The 23,137-nt window shown below is 38.6% G+C and overlaps 5 protein-coding genes across 9 annotated transcripts; 3 read left to right on the forward strand and 2 right to left on the reverse strand.

The window, feature by feature from the left end:
- Window positions 1-142: 142 nt before the first annotated feature.
- On the forward strand, window positions 143-9,553 carry LOC124203704 (ABC transporter G family member 20-like). Of its 2 annotated transcripts, none has more exons than XM_046600487.1 (12): window positions 143-282; window positions 6,317-6,739; window positions 7,085-7,178; window positions 7,491-7,725; window positions 7,818-7,929; window positions 7,996-8,203; window positions 8,264-8,441; window positions 8,503-8,618; window positions 8,698-8,768; window positions 8,831-8,919; window positions 8,976-9,152; window positions 9,229-9,553. In XM_046600487.1, the coding sequence occupies exons 2-12, from the start codon at window positions 6,468-6,470 to the stop codon at window positions 9,534-9,536; spliced, it is 1,860 nt and encodes a 619-aa protein (XP_046456443.1). In that variant the 5' UTR covers window positions 143-282; window positions 6,317-6,467; the 3' UTR covers window positions 9,537-9,553. The 2 variants fall into 2 exon arrangements, with proteins under 2 accessions (XP_046456443.1, XP_046456441.1); XM_046600485.1 differs by lacking the exon at window positions 143-282 and adding an exon at window positions 5,209-5,928.
- On the reverse strand, window positions 1,263-3,339 carry LOC124203706. The gene is made up of 6 exons (XM_046600490.1): window positions 3,104-3,339; window positions 2,712-3,033; window positions 2,490-2,644; window positions 2,220-2,424; window positions 1,907-2,158; window positions 1,263-1,839 (listed from the first exon to the last, which is right to left on the reverse strand). Exons 1-6 carry the CDS (start codon window positions 3,296-3,298, stop codon window positions 1,337-1,339), a joined length of 1,632 nt encoding a protein of 543 aa, XP_046456446.1. The 5' UTR covers window positions 3,299-3,339; the 3' UTR covers window positions 1,263-1,336.
- A 162-nt stretch (window positions 9,554-9,715) lies between the features above and the next one.
- LOC124203701 (ABC transporter G family member 20-like) lies at window positions 9,716-14,853 on the forward strand. 2 transcript variants are annotated; one of them, XM_046600482.1, is made up of 13 exons: window positions 9,716-11,033; window positions 11,151-11,573; window positions 11,640-11,733; window positions 11,796-11,924; window positions 12,069-12,116; window positions 12,176-12,333; window positions 12,409-12,616; window positions 12,688-12,856; window positions 12,928-13,043; window positions 13,117-13,187; window positions 13,270-13,358; window positions 13,418-13,594; window positions 13,668-14,853. In XM_046600482.1, the coding sequence occupies exons 1-13, from the start codon at window positions 10,840-10,842 to the stop codon at window positions 13,973-13,975; spliced, it is 2,184 nt and encodes a 727-aa protein (XP_046456438.1). In that variant the 5' UTR covers window positions 9,716-10,839; the 3' UTR covers window positions 13,976-14,853. The 2 variants fall into 2 exon arrangements, with proteins under 2 accessions (XP_046456438.1, XP_046456437.1); XM_046600481.1 differs by having other exon boundaries at window positions 9,717-11,033; window positions 11,796-12,116; window positions 13,668-14,852.
- A 319-nt stretch (window positions 14,854-15,172) lies between these two features.
- LOC124203703 (ABC transporter G family member 20-like) lies at window positions 15,173-21,656 on the forward strand. Of its 2 annotated transcripts, XM_046600483.1 has the most exons (13): window positions 15,173-15,694; window positions 16,641-16,731; window positions 17,578-17,790; window positions 17,934-18,356; window positions 18,423-18,516; window positions 18,576-18,961; window positions 19,031-19,241; window positions 19,303-19,480; window positions 19,536-19,651; window positions 19,726-19,796; window positions 19,856-19,944; window positions 20,013-20,189; window positions 20,261-20,766. In XM_046600483.1, exons 3-13 carry the CDS (start codon window positions 17,597-17,599, stop codon window positions 20,566-20,568), a joined length of 2,247 nt encoding a protein of 748 aa, XP_046456439.1. In that variant the 5' UTR covers window positions 15,173-15,694; window positions 16,641-16,731; window positions 17,578-17,596; the 3' UTR covers window positions 20,569-20,766. The 2 variants fall into 2 exon arrangements, with proteins under 2 accessions (XP_046456439.1, XP_046456440.1); XM_046600484.1 differs by lacking the exons at window positions 15,173-15,694; window positions 16,641-16,731 and having other exon boundaries at window positions 17,429-17,790; window positions 20,261-21,656.
- On the reverse strand, window positions 20,840-22,684 carry LOC124203707 (N6-adenosine-methyltransferase non-catalytic subunit-like). Of its 2 annotated transcripts, none has more exons than XM_046600491.1 (7): window positions 22,521-22,684; window positions 22,352-22,461; window positions 21,994-22,283; window positions 21,717-21,933; window positions 21,443-21,652; window positions 21,210-21,382; window positions 20,840-21,149 (listed from the first exon to the last, which is right to left on the reverse strand). In XM_046600491.1, the coding sequence occupies exons 1-7, from the start codon at window positions 22,552-22,554 to the stop codon at window positions 20,903-20,905; spliced, it is 1,281 nt and encodes a 426-aa protein (XP_046456447.1). In that variant the 5' UTR covers window positions 22,555-22,684; the 3' UTR covers window positions 20,840-20,902. The 2 variants fall into 2 exon arrangements, with proteins under 2 accessions (XP_046456447.1, XP_046456448.1); XM_046600492.1 differs by having other exon boundaries at window positions 22,352-22,458; window positions 22,521-22,678.
- Window positions 22,685-23,137: the final 453 nt, after the last annotated feature.

Raw genomic sequence — 23,137 nt, forward strand, 5'->3', positions numbered from 1 at the left:
TCCTGTTCTGACCTAATCTTTGCCTTTCGATTGCCTTTATTCATATTGGTTTTACTCTACCGCAGGCAGGTTACGGTGGTGCTATGGATCCGCTCCTTGGAAATTGTATCCTGAAAATTGTGAAATATGTAACCCGAACTAGCAGATCTCCAACCAATACCCTCCATCTCGTTGCTGTTGCTGTTTCCACAAATCCAGCAGCGAACACTGGAATTCGTCCGACATGATGCGTGAAATCTCCAAGTCGTCGGTGGTGTCTGCAATGAAGAAGAAGTAAGAAAGGTAAATTTTTTTTCTTTTCTGGTTGGCAGTTGTCGTTGCCTTGTAAAAGAAAGTTGCCGATACTCCATGAAACTTAACGTATCCGGTGAGATTTGCAGTTTTTGCCATTTCCATTCTTGAATGGAAAACTTGAATGAGAAAGATTGATCTGTAGATGGTGAATGTACATACGGTGACCAGTATTAGTTCTATTTTACACTTCGACGTATGTTTCAAACTAAATGGGGATAACTCACGAATTACTGTGTATTCATACTGAAAAATCAGGCAAACTCATTCGAATGGGTTTTTCCAGAGTATCGGCATTGCGTGTGCAAGTGTTGGGTTGGGTTCGCGATAACATTATTAACTTATTTATTATTCGTTTGTTCGATTAAAGTCCAGCATCGAGTGGACGGCTTAACAGATGTGTAATTCAATATTCCTGGCGTGTATAGTAATCCCGGGCAAGTAAAATAAAACGAACTAAAAGCGGCTAAAAGATCAGAGAGAAATGCCTCAAATTTTAGATTAAATCAGTATTGACTGTACCACCAACACTGAAGCACCATTGATAATGGCAGATTGATCTTGTTATTGTCATGGTTACTTTTGTAAATTGGCTGGCCAAATCGAAACGTCACGTAGGAACGTTACGTCAAACGTTACGTCAAACGAAACGTCACGTCAGGAATTTATTGAAGTTAAACAAGATAAAAACAAATGAAAGCGTTTCATTTTCGTGTGGATTTCATTTGATTTCAAGCTGCGACTGCCGTTGAGAATTCCAATATTCAAACGGATTTGAAGTGACAAAAGTCGACCAAATTGTCTACCCTTCCCTCTTATTTTTTCATAACGTTCATAACGTCTAGGGTTTGCAGATAGAATGTTGAAATTTGGCTTGTGTATTCAGTAAGTGTAATTACATCCACAGTTCAATTTTGTTAAAGAAATGTCCATTCCTTAATGAATTGGTAACGAATGAGTTTATTTCCTTTCCCCCTTAAAATTCCCTTCCCCAAAATTCGTGTTGACGTTCATTTTGCGAATTTTGGATGTTGAACCCGAAACCTCAGAGGGACGCCACAATTTCCTCCTCCAACATGAAACCCGTGAAATGGGTGGCGTGGCCAACGCTGTCATACAAATACGAGGATGAACCTTCGTACCAAGGATAATTAATCTCCACCCAAAGTTGATCGCCTTTTTTCAGGTTCAGCGTCGACTGGAGGGACAACGGGCTATATTGATCAGCGGGGCACTTACTCTCTATAACAGAACTCAATCCGATTCGATTTGATCGACTGTTCATATAAAGAATAATATCTAAATAAGAAATATCAAAAGAAGATCTATAATCTTCAAGACGCGCCACTCCCGCGAAAGAGAAAAAATAAATTCCCGGTCGCGGTGCCGTGAATTTCCCCGATGTCAAATTCATGGCGTTTCCCTCGTTCACCACCGCCAACTCGAACGTAATCGGAGTTGAAGTTTTGTTAAAATTAGAATATCTCTGGACGTAGAAATGGACGGGCGTCGATTTGACGTCGGTGTATCCAATCCATTTCTGGAAAACTTTTCATTCGATTATAAAATTAGATAATTGCAACTGAATAATTCTTGAGAATCATCAGACATTTACCCGCATCGTCCGGTAGTTTAGTGAAATCGCAGTAAACTGATTCCATCATCGCCGATCCCATGACGGAATAAAATCCGTTCAGGGTGTGGCCAATTAACCACAAGTCTTGGCACGACTTTGGTAGTCCAGTCAAAGTCACTAATCCGGTGCACACGAGTCGGCCCAGCGTGTGGACGCCGGATGAAGTTTCCAGTTGAGTTCGTCCGAAATTCAAACGAGTGACGGGCAGAACATTTTTGTCGGTAATGACACCTGCAATCGAAATTAATTTTATTCATCTTAATTCTGTACAAACGTGGGAACCGTTACACACCGTCGTCGACTAATTGAATTGGTGAAATCGTGTCGCAGTTGCATTTCACTGCAGAATCGACACAGTTTCCATCAATTCCGCACTGGCAGGTGTGAACTCCGTCCGTGTTATTTCCGGCCCAAAAGTATTGCGCGTTTTCTTCTCTGTCGTTCCACCAACTGTAGGCGACGCCATTTAACTCGAACGGGACGTAGTAGCAGTCGTACTAATAATAAAATTCAAAATTCAAAAAAAAAAAAAGGAAAGAAAAATCAAACTACTGAAACTGACTTTAATCGACTGATGACATTCAGTGGACAATTCCATCAAAGCTTTTATTTGTCCCATTGACGAATTGTAGTTGATGGAGCGTGAATAGCACCCGGCATCGGCGCAGTGGCCCACATTTAAAGAAGATTCACTATCGTGTAGAATTGAGGTCGATCCTGTTTTCATGGAAAGATGATAAATCAGATCTTTAATGAAAAATTTAGCTATTTTAAACTTTTTGACCTGATGTCATATCGCAGTAAACGTAAATTGGGTCATCGCCGACTCCTTGCCCGTCCGGATCGATCCAGTGCATTCCGGATGAAAGTGAAGGATCGATCGCTTGAAGTTGTCTGCATGTCCTTGGAATTCCGCTCTTTCCAGTTGATCGAATTGAAATTTCTTTTTTAACTGGAAATAATTTTGAATCAGTGGAAACCGGAAGTTCAGTCGCTTCCAACAGGGAAGTTAATTTTCTTTCTTGGTCCTGAATTTTGACTTCCAGTTGGACATTTTTGGCCTCTAATTGAATTACTTTCAATGCCAAATCTTGTCTTAGTTCATTCTGTCATAGAAAAGGCAAAAGTGTTTACCCACAGTGAAACTCTGAATTAAACTAACAACAGCAGACTTACATTTAGTTCAAGTTGCGCCTCTAGTTGCGTCACCTTTTCTTCAAGTTGAGCATTTTTAGCTTCAATTTTGGCTTCTAGTCTCAATTCCAATTCTTGCAGTTTATCTTCTAAGGAAAATGTGGTAAGAGCAGAGGAACAAATTGCCCCGCAACTCAAAATCAACATCAAACCAAAAAAACCCGTCAAACGAGCCATTTTTACTCGATTTTCTTTGTAACAAAAGCGACACTTAACAATCGATAGAATAAAACTCTCCAGTCTAAATACCTTTTGTGCTGTTTTATCAATCGCCTATCTTGCAAAGAGTCCAAAAAGATAACTACCGAGACTTTTGTTTCGAAATTTGGTTTTTACTGTTGTGCAACATATTTTTTTAATGATGACTCAAATAGTTACGTCACTATTATAATCCAATCATCCGTTAATTTTAGTTGAATCTATAGGTTCAATAAGTTAATAGTAATAGTTAATAATTAATGTTGTCATTCAAATCAGAAGAACCGCGATGCACATGATAAGTGACATCATAAGTCAACCAGACTTGATCGCCTTTTTTCAAGTCCAGTGTCGACTGGAGGGTCATCACTATATTTAAAAGTGACGCTCGTGTCCTCTTGAATATAACTCGTCCCGATTAGATTCCCGTTAAAAAAAAAAAAATAAACAGTAAAAAAGTAAGGCGATGGATCCGAAATACGGGGATGTCCCGTGAATGAGATAAAATAGATTCCCGGTCGCGGTGCCGTGAATTTCCCTGATGCCAAATCCATGGCATTTCCCTCGTTCGCTCGCGCCAATTCGAACGGGACCGGAGTTGATTGTGTGTCATATGAAGAATTTCTCTGGACGTAGAAATAGACGGGCGCTGATTTGACATCGTCATATCCAATTGATTTCCGCAAATCTGCAAATAAAAGAAAATTAGACAAACAATTAATAAGTCAAATTAAAACATGTCGTACTATTTTGATTGGCGTTAAAGTTGCAATAAATCATTTCCATCAATTGTTATAAATTTGAAGTTCCGTATCAGGAGATGCGACCTCGGAGTCGTCAAATGTGTCCATTCGAATGTTGGTGGCCGTTTCCACCAGCATTTTCTTCTCGTCGTTGGCCGTAAGAAAAATTTCTTTTTTGTCTTTAAATTTCTGTAAAAGAGTAGAAACCAATTGACCGGAAGTGACACTGTCGATGCTGATGGTCGTATGTTGGGTTTGCGACGTCTTCAATGACAAACTGTAGAGCAGTTTAAAGTGGTCGAACTGTTCGGGTTTACCGGGGTTTACTTCACATTTCATTAGCCAATTTATCGCAGATTTTACACGACAGAGATAACCACAAAATTTTTCTCTTGTCATAATTTGTCCACTTTTTTTTTTAATTTGTTGGTGTGGTTTTCTGCTGTTGATTGATTGGTTGGACTGGTGGCCAAATCCAAACGTCAAATTCCAAATCGAACGGTCTGATAATCCCAGCTCGTTTTGTTTTCTGTTTAATTTGGTCTCAGTTGTTTCTTCTCTGTAAATTTGTCTTTTTTTTTTTCGAAATGTGAAACATTCTGCATTAAAATAATCAGAATTAAGTTGAAGTCGAAAAATGGAAACACACATTTTTCGGCGTTTGTTTTCTTTTGCGACCCACAATGGATGATGCCGGTGATCCATCACCTCGCAAAATGACACGACAGCCGCCATTTTATCGGTCATCGCCCGACTTGAAAGTTCTGCCTTATACGCAACATTTGAATATTTAGGTCCAGTAGAAAAAAAAGTCTCAGATTCTGGGTTAGGCAATCTGCTTGGCATTCTGAATTCGTACGTTCCCCAACCAATTCTATGGCCCTCGCTGCATCCTCAAAACTTATTTTTGTATGCGCCGTTATTTATCATGACGGTGCAATAGTTAAAGAATAGTAAACTCATCGCCTTTCTTTTAGAAGGAGAACTTTCGGGGATTACAGCACTTTGAATTGCGTCAGACCTTACTGCGATCGTCGTTTTTAATTATATGATCTTGTCAATATTTAACTTGAATTTTGAAATCCAATTTCGCTTTTTTTAAAAGATGATTGACGCGGACGTGAGGTACGTGCGTGAGCTCGGACACACCAGTTATGTCTAGGCAAGGATATAGCTTTCTCCTTTTTTGGCGTTTTAACATTTATTCGTGTAGAGTTTGAAATCACGTATGCGTGAAATGCGGAAGGGACTCCCCTCCCAAATATGGCTGCTCAACAACAAAAAAAGGCCTGTCCTCTATACGTTCGTTACTTGTGTAAATGGCCAAAAAAAAAAAAAGGATTTAGGTCTAACAAGTCGGTGAGGGCCCACTGGCCACCTCCAAGGAATAACGGGATAAATATAAGAAATTCAAACCTCCTTTTCATACACCTGAACAACTCATCACAAAACAGTTTGGCTCGAGTGTAGCTCCTCCGCCAAATATAATTTATAAGATTTCTCCGCTGTTTGCTCTTTGTTCAGACTGGTTCTCTCCACTTCTGTGCCCGTAGCTAACAATCATCAAGACTCGTATTTCAGCTCTCACTTTCTCTGTGATTACACCAGCAAGGAAAAGTGTCGAATTAATTATTGTGTTAGACAGCAAGGAATAAGATATTGTCGAGAAATGAAGAAAAGTGTCGAACTCTCGTCGGAGGTGTTTCTTACGTCACACCGTTTGGATAGTGAAAATGAAACAAATAATAATAACGGTGGGGTTGCTAATGGTGTCATCGTACGCAATGCGATTAAAAGTTACGGTGTCGGAAGTAATCGCTACGTTATACTAAACGGATTAAACATGACAGTGAAAAAAGGGACAATGTAAGTAAAATTGATTGATTGAACCAAGTGAATTATTTAGCCGTTAATCAACTGTAACAGAAATATAGCGAAATAAAATTATTTATTTCTATTACTTTGGCAAAGAGAAACTATAAAACATTCACGCTACTTTCGTTAGGGAAAAGTGTCAGGTGCGAATGGGAAAATTGAATGGCGTATCACGAAACCGCCGAAAGCCATTACTTTCTCCTGACTGTTTTTATAACTATATTTAAAGGATTTAGTAGCAATTTGAATAAACTATAAACGCCCATACTCCCACCATAAATAATGCATCTCAAACAAATCTTGATGTTATGTCTAAACATTTTATTTTTTAAACTTGACAATTATTTCTTACTGTTTTGGGGTTTTGTCTGTTTTACAGTTACGGATTGCTGGGGGCCAGCGGCTGCGGTAAGACAACACTGTTAAGTTGTCTCGTCGGACGACGAACCTTAAATAACGGAGAGGTACTCGTCCTGGGACATGAGCCGGGCTCTCCTAACAGCGGAATTCCCGGACCGCAGGTCGGCTACATGCCACAGGAATTGGCACTGTACGACTATTTTACCATCAAGGAAACCCTGGAATATTTCGGGCGCATTTACAAATTGAAAAGTGCTTTTGTGAAATCGCAATTGAAGTTTCTGTCCAATTTATTGGATCTACCCTCGTGTGATCGTTACGTCAAGACGCTGAGTGGCGGACAGCAACGGCGCGTCTCGTTCGCCGTCGCTTTGTTTCACGATCCTGATTTGCTCATCTTGGACGAACCGACAGTCGGCGTTGATCCTTTATTGAGTAACAGGTAAAATATTTTCATTTCCGCCATTTTTGTTTTGACTTTTCTTTCAGTTTATGTTACCTACCCTTTTTGAAAACGATTTTGAGAAAGGATAGGTGAGCTTGGTATTTTGCTAACCCATCCTTATGTAAGGGTAGTTGAAAGCTATTCCATGTAGGAGAGGGGGTAGGCAAAGTTTTGCTTCAACTCTTAGTTCGAGTACAATTTTTCAGTGCGCAAAAATGGTTCCGTTGAAGCAGTTCTCATTTCTGTGTCGTCAATTATTTAACAAAAAGGGATAATTGTCCAGTGATTTAGTGATTTTTAATTTACATGATAATGTTTAAATTGTTCATTTTTAATTTACAGCATTTGGAATCATCTTGTGCGTCTAAGTGTCGACCATGGAAAAACGGTGATCGTCACGACTCACTACATCGAAGAAGCAAAACAATCGCACACGGTAGGAACTTCTATTAACTCATTTTCTAATTTTTGCTTTGGTAAAATTCGCATTCATTTTTTTTAATGTCTAAAAGTTTATCTTATTATCTGTTAAAAATAAGAGGGGAAACGTATACTGTTGCGTGACTTTTGAACTAACCGAGTGCGTAATTGAAATCCTGGTTTTTCCAAGCTGGTTTTTTCCACTGGATTTTACATGACCCCAATAATAGCAGATGTTTGAGCTTTTAATAAGATAAGTCGTTTATTTTGTCTAGAAATAGTTATATTTAAAATGACCTTGATAGAAATGGTTGAAAACGAATTTTAGATTGGAATGATGCGATCCGGCCGTTTGCTGGTCGAAGAGTTGCCGGCAAATTTGTTGAGAGATTACGGACTTTCTTCATTAGAAGATGTTTTCCTGAAGCTTTGCCTGAAAGACGATGGCAATGTTCCAGCCGGCCAATCGACTGAATTGCCCAATATTGTAGCTTTAAAAGACACTGACCAAATCAGTGCCCAACAGCCACCAAATGGGCATGTAAACATGTCCGTCCAACAAGGTACGGTACATCTCTATTAGACCAAAACCCAAAAAGGTGTTAAACCCGATAGCGATGTAACAGTTGTCATTTAAATATTCTTTTGTTTTTAGTAAGAATTCCGTCTTCCAGCAAACGACAATCTTTTAAAATGGCACTGCCGTCTCCTCATCGGGTCGGCGCACTCATCCGGAAAAATTATTTGCTGTCGTTTCGAAATATCGGGTGGGACAATTGCTATTATTTTTAATTGTTTATTAATCGCTAAATCTTTGCGATTTTTATCCGCAGGATATTTTTATTCACGTACTTGTTGCCGGCCTTGCAAGCAGCCCTATTCAATGTGACCCTTGGGCACGAGCCAATGGGCCTGAAAATGGCCGTCGTCAATGAAGAAATCGATCCGAGTCTGGGCCGCGTTTGCAACTACACGACAGATTGCGCTTATTCGATGCTCAGCTGTCGCTACCTTCGCTACATCAATAACAACATCATTCAGGTTGAATAATTGATTTTTAAAAAATTATATGAGCTACTACAAAGGATTTAATTTACGCAGGTTCCATATGAGAATGTATCCGCCGCTATAGAAGCGGGAAGACATGGGAAAGTCTGGGGTGTCATCCACTTCGGGAAGAATTTCACTCAAGAATTTGAGATGCGACAGTCGAACGGCGATTCGGCGGAATTGGACAATATCATCCGCAGTCGAATCAGCATCAACATGGATTCTTCCAGTGAGTTGCTGGTTAAATCTTAAAAAATTAACCGGATTTAAAATGTAAATTTCAATTACAGATCAGCAGATTGACGTGTTTATTGAAAAATGGCTAGTGGAAGCATTTGAAAATTTTATTCAAGATTTCTTGAAGGTCTGCGGAAACGTACCAGAAGCTGGTTACTTGCCTATCGTGGTAACAAAAATCTGTTTTTAAATTTGTTTAAATTTAAGTATATTATTATTTCCCGAAATAATTGAACCAAATCTTTTAGTTTCTCGATCCAGTTTATGGCCAGAAAAATACCCCTTTCACTGAATTTATGGCCCCCGGTCTTATTATCTCGTAAGTTTCATTACGTAATCACTTAATCATTTTTATAACGATGGCTATTATTTTGCATCCAGAATTGTGTACAACATGGCTGTGGCCTTAACAGCCGGTGTTTTCATCACTGAAAGAAAACAAGGACTCATCGACCGCAGTCTAGTGGCAGGTATATTTACAAAACCAAATTGTATTTGTGTTGAATCTAAATCGAACGTTTCACAGGTGTTCAGATGCCTGAGATCTTGCTGAGCTACTTGATAAACCAGTTTACCATCATCATTGGCCAAACCGCTTTGGTGTACCTGTTCATGTTAATGGTGTTCAAGATTCCTTGTCAGGGCGATTTGGCGCTAGCCATTTTGATCACTCTTCTCCAAGGGCTTGTCGGCATTTCTTTCGGTAAAATATTTTGTTCTTTTCCTAAATTGAATTCAGGTAAATTATTTCTGTTATTATTGCGCCATTTTGAATGAAGGACTGCTGATATCCACCGGATGCGATAACGAAATGGGAGCCCTTTCACTCTCGCAGGCCAGTTTTCTTCCGTTGTTAGTTATAAGTGGAATTTGCTGGCCGATTGAAGGTATGCCTTTCTACCTGCGCAAAATCGCATACGCCATGCCCTTGACGTACGCCATCGAATCTGTCAGATGCATTTTCGCAAGAGGCTGGGGTGTGGAGCAGCCCAACGTCTACGCCGGAATTTTAGTTAGTTGCGGATGGATTTTGACTTTTCTCGTTCTCTGCTTGGTTGTCGCTCGCGTCCGCAACTCTTCCAGTTAATAGAACATTTTACTTTGGCCAGTTCCAGTGAAGTATTCTACTGATTGAATTAGATTTCTATCATTCACCCTTGCGCTCTTTTATTATGGCTATATTCTATGTGCAGGCATATGTCGTGTTAGATAATTTGTTATCCCAACAGCCCCTAGAATAACCACTATTTTTTTACATCCATTTGGTTGGAATTTTGGTTAACTTGAATATCTTACTGGCTCCTCGGGAAAATTAATTTACTACCTGTACGTACGTGTAAATTTTAGAATATGTACTGTATGCGTAATAGATTAGCCCATGTATACACCGTTATTAATTGAATTTACCACAAATTAATGAGAATTTCAAGAAGGCAAGTGAAAATTCGTGATCAGGAGAAATAAGATTTTAGACGAAAACCACTGCTTGTAATTTACCTGTTAATAAGCGATTAACTTCCTTTCTATTTCTATGTAAGATGACTTATATTGCTACACATTTAAGAACTTGGGTTTGTGGTTGTTATACGGAAAACGGCACTTTAAATTTCCCGATCCGAAATGACCATTTTCTGCTCTACCCAAACGCAAATGAAAACAGGAGAAACGACGGTTTGCATGAGGGTATTACGTGTCACCGTATTACTTTATCTAGGTTAATGTCAGCTGAAACTGGTTGAGAAATTAGATTTTGGAAAGAAGAACGAGTTTTTTTTTTCTGCTATAACACACTAGTTCAGTTCTAAACCACGTCCATGTTTGTAAGTTGCGAACTAAATAAGAAGGTGAATGGTTATTTTTAGAAAGAACCGTACTTTCAAAACATTTAGCCTGTTAAAACTATACCAAAGACGATATAATGAAATGTTTAACAAGACCCCAGCAGACGTGTATAATGTTGACAGAATATTGATTTGATTACAGTAAATTTATTGATTAAAATCGTACACGTTTTGGTTTAAAATGCCAATAAGTCCTTGAGTTTTGCTAATATTTCAATTAAAGCATTTTGATTTTTGCGTAAAATTCAAAAGGATCCTCTTGCTATTCATTTGCATTTAGAAATTTTAATTAACTTGTGCTTCAATGCTGTTTTTATTAGGCATTGTACACTTTCACCTATAGTACCTAAAGGGCCACAAAAGGCGAAAGGGAAATTGTTCAAAAACCGGTTAGTTTAAAGAAGTGAAAAAAATGACGCCTTTTCATTTTCGTGTTCAAACTGCTATGGGAAAATAATATTCACTAGGGTCTAGCTATTGATCAAGTGTTGTTCTCATATTTCATCCTTCTATTGTTTTCCCCGATCCATTAAAAAATCGTCAACGAAAATGACGGAAAATGTCATTGAAGAATCGGCGGATGTGCTCTCCCCTCCTCACCGGATTGCTAACGAAAACAACAACCCCAGTGATTCTTGTGTTTACGGTGTTCTCGTCCGCAACGCGACCAAGACATTCGGATCTGGAAGTAAAAAATGTGCAGTTCTGCAAGGACTGAACTTGTCTGTTAAAAGGGGATCGATGTAAGAAACGCTATTCCGTCCCAATTTTATTTATAATTCTGGGAAATTGCAATGAAAAGATTCCGTACGGTAGGATAAACTAATAACTAAAACTATGTCAACATTTTTTAAAAATAGATACGGATTGCTAGGACCCAGCGGCTGTGGAAAGACGACACTGCTAAGTTGCCTCGTCACTTTACGCTCCTTAAACAGTGGGACGATTCAGGTGTTGGGACACGAACCAGGCTCTCCCAAAAGCGGAGTTCCCGGACCGCAGGTTGGCTACATGCCACAAGAATTGGCCCTGTACGGCGACTTCACCATCAAGGAGACACTTACATACTTTGGTCGCCTTTACAAATTGAAAGCGACTTTTATGAAATCGCAATTGAAATTTCTGACCAGTTTACTGGATCTGCCAACGAGTAATCGTTACGTCAAGACGCTGAGTGGCGGACAGCAACGGCGCGTCTCGTTTGCCGTCGCTTTGTTTCACGATCCTGATTTGCTCATCTTGGACGAACCGACAGTTGGCGTTGATCCTTTGCTTAGGCACAGGTAATTTTGTTCAATTTGCCATTGTTATTCTAAATCATTAAAATTTTCTTATTTGACAATGCGCAGCATTTGGAACCACCTTGTCCGCCAAAGTGTCGACCATGGCAAAACGGTGATCGTCACGACTCACTACATCGAAGAAGCAAGACAAGCCAACACGGTATGAAAAATTACATTTAAATCTTACCATTACACGTAATATAAATGCTGTTGGATTTTTAGATTGGATTGATGCGTTGCGGTCGTTTATTAGTCGAAGATTCGCCCGAAAATCTGTTAAGGAATTATGGACTCTCAACATTGGAGGATGTTTTCCTTCAACTCAGCAGAAAGGAAAATTCTAAAAATCCAGAAGTCGAATCTGCAGAGATTGAAGCAAATATGGCCAGCATGATTCCGGGTTCCAGTGAGTCAGACCCCAACACCGGCGTAGCGCAAACTCTGCCATTTCATGAAATCGCCAGAGTTTCCGTAACCAATTTGGACCGTCAGTGTGACATAAATGGAATTGCATTCCCATCGACTGGTTGCTCTTCTCCTACAGTAGGAAATCATTCATGATCTTTAATGCACTTAATTTTTAATTTATTTTGTGACCCCAGAACAGGCAAACAAGCCCTTGTGCACCCATACTACATACTACATCCGGAAGTGCATTATTGGAAGAAAAATGGGAAATATTCAAAAAGGTCCTGCCATCCCCCTATCGTGTTGGGGTCCTTGTTCGGAAGAATTACTTGGTATCCATTCGTTTTACATTGTGAGTTTCTTTTTTTAGTATTTAAACAGCGAACTGTTGATTTAATTAACAATTTAAATATTTGTGATGTTGAAGATTATTTCTTGCGACTTTCTTCGTGCCCGCCATTCAAACGTATATCTTTAACATATGCATCGGACAAGACATGACTGCCCTCAAAATGGCCATTGTTAATGAGGAAATCGATGTGAACCAGGGTCATCTATGCAACAATGCGACTGATTGCTCGTATTTTATGCTCAGTTGTCGCTATCTTCGAAACATCAAGAATAACATCATCCAGGTTGACTCATTTCTTTTGAGATTTATTGTCGATTGCATGGCGGAAATGTTTTTTGTTTTTTAATGCATAAGGTTCCCTATGACAATTTATCGGATGCTCTGGAAGCTGGAAGGAATGGCCAAGTTTGGGGCGTCATTCACTTTGGTCAAAATTTCACCGAAGAATTTGAGATGCGGGAGGATTCGACAAGTAAAGAAAACATGATCGGGAGGCAAATTAACATCACCATGGATTCTTCCAGTGAGTAGAAAGAATATAAAAATTTTATTTCTCAATTATTCAACATGATAGTTTGCCTTTTTTTTACTAAGATCAACAGATTGATGCGTTTGTTAAAAAATGGCTTGGGGAAGCTTATGGTGATTTCCTCAGGGAATTTATGGATGTGTGCGGATACAATCCAGAAGCCAGTTCATTGCCTGTTGAGGTAACCCTTTTCTTTTAGAATGATCCAATAAATTGTGGTTGATTTGATTTTATTGTTTTTTTTTTTTTTTTAGTTTGTCGATCCAGTCTACGGTCAGAAAGACACAAAATTCACTGAATTTATGGCTCCTGGTCTTATTCTATCGTAAAATTTATTCACACGAGTTCCAATAATTTTCTACATTGTAAACTATCAATGTTTCAATTCAACTTGTTTATTGATACAGGACTGTCTTCAGCTCGGCTCTTATTTTAGGATCCGATTCGTTTGTTCGTGAAAGAATGCTCGGTCTTGTTGAACGCAGTTTAGTCGCTGGTACCGTCAAATTAGAAACTTGAATTTGCTTTTCATTTTAAAATTATATCAATTTCCAGGCGTGAAGATGAATGAAATTTTTATCAGTTATTTAGTCAAGGAATCCATCACGATGATTATTCAGTCATTATTACTTTACGTGGTCCTTCTGTTGCTTTGTGACATTCCTTGTCGGGGCAGCGTATCCTTGGCGATATTCATTACGTTTCTCGAAGGATTTTCCGGAATGTGTTTTGGTAATGAATTGAGGATTCTTTGCTCTTCGATTAATTTTTTTCAATTTGTTAAAATTTTTTGGAAATATTTCAGGTATGATGATAGCCTCAATTTGCGATACCACAAGTGGCGTTCTTTACGTTGCGCAATCCTATTTTCTCCCGAAATTATTTTTGAGCGGACAGTTATGGCCCATCGATGCGATGCCGGTGTTTCTCCAATATGTCGCTTACTCACTTCCAACGACTTATGCAACGGTATCATTGGGAAATGTTTTATCAAGAGGGTGGGGTCTAGAACGGCCTGAAGTTTACTTTGGAATTTTATCCACCGTTGCGTGGATTTTCGGTTTTTTGATTGTTGCCTCCGTTGTTTTACGGTTGCGCAAACATTCAAGTTAAAAACATGCTATTGCAGTCAGTTTGGGTATTTATTCCTTCAGGCACAATCACTTATTTGACACCGCTTTATTGCTGTTATTTATAATACTGCTGTATGCAATTAATCTAACCCACACTGTGAACATAGATAACGTTCACTTGTCAGATAGAGCGCAGTTTATACTTACCATTTACTTGTGGGATGTCGATAGTTGGTTAAAAATAAGTAATTAAGTACCCTTTTTTAAAATGAATAGATTTTTCTCTGTAACTAAATTTCAGAAGTGCCAAAATGATTTTAGCAGACCAAATAATTCATGTGTAATGTCTAAAGGTGTTGTGGAACACTTTTCTTACAAATCTATCATATTGACCTGAACCAAACAACTTTTCTTTTTTCATTAAGTATTCAAAAAATAGTACAAGGTAAAACCAGTTCTTGAACCAGCAATCCTTGAAAAAACGAGACATCTCCTACCACCAGTCTTATTCCAATTTTTTAATTGTTAACTTACAAGATTTTACCGCTAATTAGTGAAATTGAACATCATATTAAATCATTGAGAAAGCGTGAAAAGAAGAAGGTAAGTATTTAGGGAATAATACCAATATGCGTGATGTTCGGTGATGATGTAATTATAACCTGTTTGAACGTCCCTTCTATTACACTTGGGGGTGGTTGACGGTGATTGGCCACAAGGACAGCTTCGTGGTAGGGAAGAGAAAACGGTCGCTGGAAAAGGGAGACCTTTAAAATAGAACCAAATACGGCGTTCAATCAATTATCTACCAATTTTGCCCAGGGAGTTGGCAAGAATTTTTCGGATTTAAAATGGCGCAAAAAAAATCACGTTTGTTTCTTTTCTTTTTTACTTGGATCGGATCAATTTCTTTCATTCCTGATTTTTCGTGATTTTAGAAAATTTAATATATAAAGATGAAGATTTGAAGAGCTTTGTTCATTTAGTTCTAAATAATAAGAAAAATTGGAACTCAAATTTTCTTAGTCTGATTATTTACCCTTTTATTATAATTTGCCAAATTTCTGCGTCCATAATCATAATCTTAAAAATTCCTATTCACCTGTTAATAATTAGCATTGATAAATGATAATTTATCAAGGATTCTGATTTGATCCGACATCATTTCCGCCATTTCGTCGTCTGCTCTTCTTCAAGTTGACGTTACCGGTTATCCGTTTCGAAAATGAATCAACTAAGCTAGGTGAGGTAAAATGTTTTGCGAACCCATCCTTATGCAAGGATTATTGTAATGTAGGTGAGGGTACGCAAAATTTTTGTTTAGTTGAGTCGTCATTCGTCAAGTCAGTGTGCAAGAATGATTCTATCTAGACAGTTCTCTCTTCTTCGTTATTCAGTCTACGTATTTTAACGATATCGTTGAGTGCTTCACTTTTTGTGGATTTCATTTGTTTCAATGTAATAAGAATGATTTTGTCACGTTGTTAAGTGCCATGGATTTCCATCACAGCATTTGGAGTCGTCTTAATGTCAAATCCACGTGTCGACTGTGGAAAAATGGTGGTCTACATCCACGAAGAAAGGAGTCCAATAAGATATGATTTTACTATTTGATTAATCATATTGGTGTTGCTCAATTAATTAACAATTTTGTTTCTTTCTTATTAGGATGTTTGTTCGGGGCTTAATTCAATTATTGACATATTTGTCACTGAAAATGAATGCCAGGACTCTTCGACTGCAGCTCAACACACGGCTGGTAAGTGCGTCGTAATGAAAAGTCTAAATGCGGTTTTGTAGAATTGTAGAGGCGACTGAAATCGTTTTTATTCACGATATCTTGACTATGATTTTCTTATGGTACCGTTTTTGATCTTCCACGTGCCTTTCCTAAAAGCGTAGAAATAAAGTCCTTGGCGCTACGCCAAGGACAGCTGATCCAAGGTTTTTTGGGAAATTAGGGTCTACGATGGAATTTCAGGGTTTTGTTCATCGTTTGTTGCTTATTAACTCGCCTACTCAATAGCCCCGCGAGGGTTTTAATTGAAGTCTAGACTTGCGCCAAATTGCTTTAAGATTGGTTCTCGGAAGAAATGTGCAAAAACTGTTGTTCGTGATTCGTGCAGGGGAATGTAATAATGAAGGCGCTTTGGGGGAAATCCGGGATGAGTCATTTTCCCCACATCCTGTTTGAGACTACACTCAAGTCGTATTAGAAAATTAACATTTCATTTAGAAAGTGAGATAACAAAATTTGGTAGTGGCATTGAAGAAATCTCTTGATACAAGAATTCAAATTGCGGCAATAACTAAAAATCCAACACCTTGCGCAATGTGGAATTCAGCTATCAACAACCTGCTCGTTTGCCTCTTATATTATTTTCACATTGCAATGCAGTGAAAGCAAATATGCAAAAATCTCTCTGAAACGTCCCAGAGCTGAATATAAGAATGCGACAGGCAGAGAAATTTACAAGTTATGTAATGAAATCGTGAATCATTATAACGCGTCACAAATCTTTAAGTGGGTATATAATATTGCCTGGGGTTTCTCGAAATCACGTGTCTGGTTTAACTGTGTACGTTTTCGTGATTACAATCAGGGCATGGTTCCAATCATTTTTTTTTTTTTCATTTTTTTTTTCTAATTATTTATTCTGGAAAGGTGACAATATTCAAATGATGTTTTTTTTGTTGTTTTTCAGGTGAATAATAGCTCAACAATTATCTTCCACTCAGCCCTGGTAAAACGCCGATTGTACCAGCAAGATATTGAACAGATATTCTAAATAGAAAGTAAGATAAGTACATACAAAACAAGTTTTTTTTGTTTGCTATATACTCGTTTCATGTGTCATATGCTATGCCGACATTGGTCACAATGACAACCCCCAAAAGAGTGTTTGATTTGTGACTAACTGGGGAGCCTTCACTTTCACTTGTCTGAACCAAATCATCTGGATTGAACTAGACCAAATAATTTGTTTGATAAACCGGGCGACATTAATTGCAGTTTCTTCAATTCAGAAATAGATCACACACTACATCAGAGATCCGGCTCTTTTGATTTTAAATGTGAAATGTTGGAAAACCGGCTTTTTTTTTCAAAAAAAAGCTAGAAAATTATCCGCTTTTGTCTGTCGATTTCAAACAGAAATTTGTAAGAAACTGCGTGAAAGAATTTGCAGTCTGTTAAGTGTTACCTTCTTGAAGATGAGCTAAGAGATAACGTGAATTTGTTACTACTTTTTCTGCAATTTTTCGTGGGGAATTTTCGGGCATTCAAACGGAAATCAAAGTTAATTATTTTCTTTCCCCTTTGTTGTCTGAAAATGCTGTAAATCTTGTTTGAGTGACCATCGCCATTTCACATATGGCTGCTTTTTGTAAATGATTTTCTAACCAGGACTAGTGGACTGAAAGGGAAAGGAACTTGATAAACCTGTTTACCCCAAGGAAAAAAAAAGCTTTGGTTCAGCTTCATTCATAATTAGTTGGCCCCTATCTCGAGAAACGTAGTCAATTGCAGCCGAGCTGCCACAGCCGAATCTCGCTTGTTGCATCTCGCATGTTTTAATCGTGTCGTATTCTCGTTTCATTAATTTTCTGATTGTGTTATCTGTTGAATAATTTGCATCACAGGAATACAATTCTCAGAAACATGACGGAAGAGATTATCGAAGAAATGGCGGATGTGTTCGCTTCGTCACACCGGATTAATAATGAAAACGACAACCCAAGTGATTCTGGTGTCAACAGTGTTATAATCCGCAATGCGACCAAGACCTTCGGATCTGGACGTAACAAATGCGCAGTTCTTCAAGGATTAAACATGACCGTTAAAAAAGGATCAATGTATGGAACAATTATTTTTTATCTTTTTATTTTCAGTGGCATTTCATTTAGTTTTGTTCGGGAAAATTGTGAAAACAAAAGATTTGGCCAAAGATTCCGTCGAATTTTCTAATTTGAAAAGCAATCAAATTTAACTGTTATAGATACGGATTGCTGGGAGCCAGTGGCTGTGGCAAGACTACCATTTTAAGTTGTCTCGTCGCTTTGCGTACCTTAAACAGTGGAGAAATTCAAGTATTAGGACACGAACCGGGATCGCCTAAAAGCGGAATTCCCGGACCGCAGGTTGGCTACATGCCACAAGAATTGGCACTGTACGGCGACTTCACCATCAAGGAGACACTGACATACTTTGGCCGCCTTTACAAATTGAAAGCGACTTTTGTGAAATCGCAATTGAAGTTTCTGTCCAAGTTATTGGATCTACCCTCGTGTGATCGTTACGTCAAGACGCTGAGTGGCGGACAGCAACGACGCGTCTCGTTCGCCGTCGCTTTGTTTCACGAACCTGATTTGCTCATCTTGGACGAACCGACAGTTGGCGTTGATCCTTTGCTTAGGCACAGGTAATTTTGTTCAATTTCCCATCGCTATTCTCATTCATTCAAATTTTCTTATTTGACAATGCGCAGCATTTGGAATCATCTTGTCCGCCAAAGTGTTGACCATGGCAAAACGGTGATCGTCACGACTCACTACATCGAAGAAGCAAGACAAGCTAACACGGTATGAGAGTTGTTAAAAGATTGTGAATCTAATCATCAATTGTTATTCTGTGTTTTAAGATTGGAATGATGCGGGGCGGTCGTGTTCTAGTCGAAGATTCGCCGGAAAATTTGATAAGGGATTACGGACTCCCTTCGTTGGAGGATGTATTCCTACAGGTTAGCTTGAAGGACGGTAGTAGAAGTTCAGACAAACAATTGGCTGAAGATGTAACGAGTTCCAATGAAGCGGCTCCCGTCGAAACTCAAATTGAGCCTCAGCCTTCAGAAAGTAGCGCGGAAGCTTCTAATAAAATCGGAAAACGAACGCCGAATGAAAAAGGCGACAAAATCAAAAGTGTTGCCAGAAAACGTAAAAGTTTTAATTTGAAATCTTCACTGCCGACACCTCATTTCATTGGTGTACTTTTAAGGAAAAATGCCCTGGTGATGATTCGGAATTTTGGGTATATAGAATTTGCATAAAATTAACCAGTTCACTAAAAATATTAACCGAATTATTTTTGGGACTTAAGGATACTTTTAGTATCATTTTTCTTGCCTGCTATCCAAACGGCCCTGTTTAATGTTACACTCGGCGGAGAGCCCACTTACCTCAAGATGGCCATCGTCAATGATGAACTGAATCTGAGCCAGGGACGCGTTTGCATCAATAACACGATGGATTGCGCGTATTCCATGCTCAGCTGTCGCTACCTTCAGTACATCAATGACAATATTATTCAGGTAGACTTTTCTGTAAAAAATTTAAGCTAAATAAAATTACGATACTTTCGGCAATGTTCAGATTCCGTACGATAATGTATCGGAAGCTTTAGAAGCCGGAAGAAATGGTGAAGTTTGGGGTGTCATCCATTTCGGACAGAATTTTACAGAGGAGTATGAAATTCGACAGTCTCTTGGCGATTCGGCAAAATTGGATAATATCTTACGCAGTCGAATTAGCATCAACATCGATTCTTCTAGTGAGTTAATTTTTTTAAAAATGATAAGGAAATATTTTCTTACGTGGTTTTTCAGATCAACAAATCGATGCGTTTTTAAACAAGTGGCTTGTAGAAGCTTTTCGGGATTTTTCCCGAGGTTTATTGATAGCTTGTGGGCATGAGCCAGAGGCGGGCTACATGCCTATCGAGGTAGAAACAAATTTGATTATTAATTCATAACATCTCGTACAATTCAATTAATTGTCGTCTATTTCTTATTTTAGTTTACAGATCCAGTTTACGGCAGAAAAGATACCCAGTATACTGAGGCCATGTCCTCCGGCCTTATTATAGCGTGAGTCTGTTCACTGAATTTCGCACATAATTTTCTTTAAACTAATTCTATCCTTTTAGAATTATCTACTCATCGTCGCTTGTTTTTATTACCGGTGTATTTGTCGGTGAAAGACAACAAGGTCTCGTTGATCGTAGCTTAGTGGCTGGTGCGTACGTCGATATTGAAAGCAATTCATCACCGTTGTAATTCATTAATGGGTCATTCTATCCACAGGCGTGAAAATTGTCGACATTTTTGTTGGTCACGTTGGATTTCAGTTTTGCATCACGGTTTGCCAAACGTCGGCAGTTTTTGTGGTCATGTTTCTGATGTTCAAAGTACCTTGCCACGGTAGTGTGGCCCTGGCGTTACTCATTACCCTCCTCCAAGGATTCATTGGAATATGCTTTGGTATACAACGAAAAAGTTGATTCTTTTAAAAAATTTAAATGATTGTATACATTTTGTCTAAATCTCAATAGGTATGTTTACCGCTGCCATCTGCGATAACACTAACGGAGCACTTTACCTGACGCAAGCCAATTTTCTCCCGATTTTACTGATGGGAGGCATTTGTTGGCCGGTAGAAGGGATGCCTCCGGCATTACAAAAGGTTGCCCGTTTCCTACCGGTCACGTATGGCATCGAGTGTTTGAGAAGTATTCTTTCCCGCGGTTGGGGAATTGAAATGCCTGATGTCTACATGGGATTTTTAGTAAGCTTTGCATGGATATTTGGATTGACGATATTGACGTTGACAGTTATTCGCTACCGCAAATTTTCGAGCTAAAACAGCCGGTCCATCTATAAGTGAATCAAATTTCCAATTCGTAAGTTATTCGTATTAACAAGTATGCCACGGTTCATTTAACCTATTCTGAATTAACAAATAGCTGTCAATTTTTTGTCTAACTCTACCAAACAATATTAATTTTGCCTGATACCAATGGCAATAAAGTTATCAAATTGTTTTGTAATTTAAACAGAATCATCTATTCGCGTCATTTCCTTAAATGCGTTACACAATTTTATCTTAACTTTCGAAGTGTTGCAAAACAGAATTGAAAACTCAAAACGTTTATTTGCAATTTAATGCCTTAGAAATTAATTAAGTAATGCTTATTTCATCTTCCCCTGCCACGCGCTGCGCCCCGAGTAAAACCTCCGCGTCCACCTCCTGCCCCTTTGCTGCCTTTGGGTGGAGGAGATTTAGGGCGAAGAGCTTCAATCCTTTCTGTGCATCCGGTAGTCGTACAGTTACTATTAAAGTAGCCAGCGTATGTTTCTGCGTTGTAGTTGCTGTTTGTTAACGCTGGACCAACCGTCAACCAACCCGGTCGAATAGTACTGTCTCGCCCGAATAAGTGGAGCCTTAAAAATTAATTATTAATTAAAATTCTAATGAAGTGACCGTAAAAATAAATTCCTAACCTCCTTTTGCCAAGACAAAAATGTTCAATGATGTTGAAAATTTCGGACGGTTTCTCCAGAGATCCATACTCGGGTTCTTCCGTAATTATCAAATCGATATCGACATTGGCATGGATGAAATCTCCGTCCGTGGAACGCCTAACTGTTCCTTTGATTCCCATCAGACAATGCTCCTACTCAAAATCAGTACATCAGTAAAAGCATTTGGTTAGACGAAATTGAAATGGTCTTACTTTGGTTCGCTGGAAAACGGCTTTCTGCTCGAGGTTTTTCGAATGACCCGGAGCGTCTGCATTGGTTTTTATCCAGCAAATGTCTTCGCATCGCCGGAATCCCCATCGGCGCAAGCACACACGCCCCAAGTCTAGTCCATCACTGGAACCACACCACAAAAATATGAAACTCCTAGGAGCAGCAACTTCACCTATGTCGAGTTCCATAATCTAAGCGGAAAAAGAACCATTAATTCACAATCATTCATTATATTGTGGTTCAATATATATTTACCTGATCCCATGACAAAAAATCGACGTTGGTCACACCCAAAGAACGCTGGTATTCTTCCAAAGGAGGTTCAATGAGGATCACGTCAAATTTACAACCAATGTCTTTGAGATTAAACGTTTTTAAATCGGATTTCAGATACATGGGAGGCGAAGCTGTCTGGGCGATTAATTCATCTTTCAACCGAATAAGTTCCTTGAGCTTGGGATATTCTTCAAACCTATAAAAATGGTTAATTTAGTAGGTAATTGCTTTAGGGAAGATTTGCCCAATCATTTACCTATCAGCCAAGCCAACATCTCTTATAAAGTTTTGGGGTCTCTGTCCAGTATCAACAAAATGTTGGCAGTAATCATTGTGAGGGTTGGAAGACTGTGTTCCTTTTAGAAAGGTTGACGAATCAGTGTAAAGCAGTTTTGTCTCTTCGTCTTGTTGACTTCCGTCGGCATTAGCATTCTTTTTTATGTATTTCTCTGAAGGTCTAAGTAATTCCATTCCTGGTTCTGCTTTGGAACTATCTGTGCCACTTCCCAATGCCTCTTTCAATTTCTCCACTGACTGCATTCCCAACTGGTTAAAAAAACGTAAGCTAAGATTGAAAATGTGAATTTTTAAACTAAAGCACAATAAATACTCACGGTCTGTACGAGACATTGTTTCCGTTTTCTGGACAATTCTCTTCTCTGTTTTAGAAGGTCCACTTTATCCATATTAAGAGAGTTTTCTTCTTCTGTGACAGTTGTCTCTGCTAAAGGGAGAAGGCAGTGATACAGATTGTATTGATTCAGCCACTTAAATTGATTTCACCTTGTACACTGGAATTATCCACATAATTTGCCATTATAGATATCAAATGCTTAAATACCGACACAGTGCTCAATGTTGACTGTGGAGTACACCTTTAACATATCAAAACATTTAAAAACCCTAACCATTCAATAGTCCGCCATTATTATTTACCTTAGTTGCCGCTTGTAAATCAATGTCTTGTTTCGATATTTGATGAAAAGGGCAAAATATACTTGCAAGCATGAAATATCAAAGCACTTAATTTGAATTCTATCGGTTAAAATAAGATTTAAAATAATATTGATTAATTAATTGAAACCGTCAGCGGCCGAATTAACCATGGCCGAACTCCGGTATTTCAAAACTCAAAAATTTAAAATTTCGAAAGTCATTTGCAAGTTGAAATATATTAAAATTTTAAAAAGTATGCAAACTGAATACATTTGAATATCTGCATGTCACAATATTACAGAAAAAGCAAGCTCCGGCAAAGATGTTTCGGCTCGTTTTCGGCACATCAGCGATCAGCGGGATTCCTCATTGTTGCTGTTTAGTATCTACCAAGGGCAAAATTTACACGCTGTGTTAAAAGTGAGCAGAGAGGTACCGTCAGTGTCTCGAATCTTTGAGAGAAA

This window comes from Daphnia pulex, chromosome 10, assembly GCF_021134715.1.
Source record: "Daphnia pulex isolate KAP4 chromosome 10, ASM2113471v1".
Lineage (NCBI taxonomy): Eukaryota > Metazoa > Arthropoda > Branchiopoda > Diplostraca > Daphniidae > Daphnia > Daphnia pulex.

Excerpts from the sequence above, each read along its gene's own strand:
- LOC124203706 (XM_046600490.1), bottom strand. The coding sequence starts at position 3,298 with ATGGCTCGTTTGACGGGTTTTTTTGGTTTGATGTTGATTTTGAGTTGC. Across the intron at positions 2,645-2,711 it reads TTACTGCGATATGACATCAG|GATCGACCTCAATTCTACAC; the intron begins GTCAAAAAGTTT and ends CCATGAAAACAG. Across the intron at positions 1,840-1,906 it reads TAAACTACCGGACGATGCGG|TTTTCCAGAAATGGATTGGA; the intron begins GTAAATGTCTGA and ends TCGAATGAAAAG.
- LOC124203704 (XM_046600485.1), top strand. The coding sequence starts at position 5,732 with ATGAAGAAAAGTGTCGAACTCTCGTCGGAGGTGTTTCTTACGTCACAC. Across the intron at positions 7,179-7,490 it reads AAGCAAAACAATCGCACACG|ATTGGAATGATGCGATCCGG; the intron begins GTAGGAACTTCT and ends AACGAATTTTAG. Across the intron at positions 9,153-9,228 it reads GCTTGTCGGCATTTCTTTCG|GACTGCTGATATCCACCGGA; the intron begins GTAAAATATTTT and ends TTTTGAATGAAG.
- LOC124203701 (XM_046600481.1), top strand. The coding sequence starts at position 10,840 with ATGACGGAAAATGTCATTGAAGAATCGGCGGATGTGCTCTCCCCTCCT. Across the intron at positions 12,117-12,175 it reads CTGGTTGCTCTTCTCCTACA|AACAGGCAAACAAGCCCTTG; the intron begins GTAGGAAATCAT and ends TTGTGACCCCAG. Across the intron at positions 13,188-13,269 it reads GCTCCTGGTCTTATTCTATC|GACTGTCTTCAGCTCGGCTC; the intron begins GTAAAATTTATT and ends TTATTGATACAG.
- LOC124203703 (XM_046600483.1), top strand. The coding sequence starts at position 17,597 with ATGACGGAAGAGATTATCGAAGAAATGGCGGATGTGTTCGCTTCGTCA. Across the intron at positions 17,791-17,933 it reads ACCGTTAAAAAAGGATCAAT|ATACGGATTGCTGGGAGCCA; the intron begins GTATGGAACAAT and ends TAACTGTTATAG. Across the intron at positions 19,481-19,535 it reads CATCAACATCGATTCTTCTA|ATCAACAAATCGATGCGTTT; the intron begins GTGAGTTAATTT and ends GTGGTTTTTCAG.
- LOC124203707 (XM_046600491.1), bottom strand. The coding sequence starts at position 22,554 with ATGGCAAATTATGTGGATAATTCCAGTGTACAAG. Across the intron at positions 22,462-22,520 it reads GGATAATTCCAGTGTACAAG|CAGAGACAACTGTCACAGAA; the intron begins GTGAAATCAATT and ends TTCTCCCTTTAG. Across the intron at positions 22,284-22,351 it reads AACAATGTCTCGTACAGACC|TTGGGAATGCAGTCAGTGGA; the intron begins GTGAGTATTTAT and ends TTTTTTAACCAG.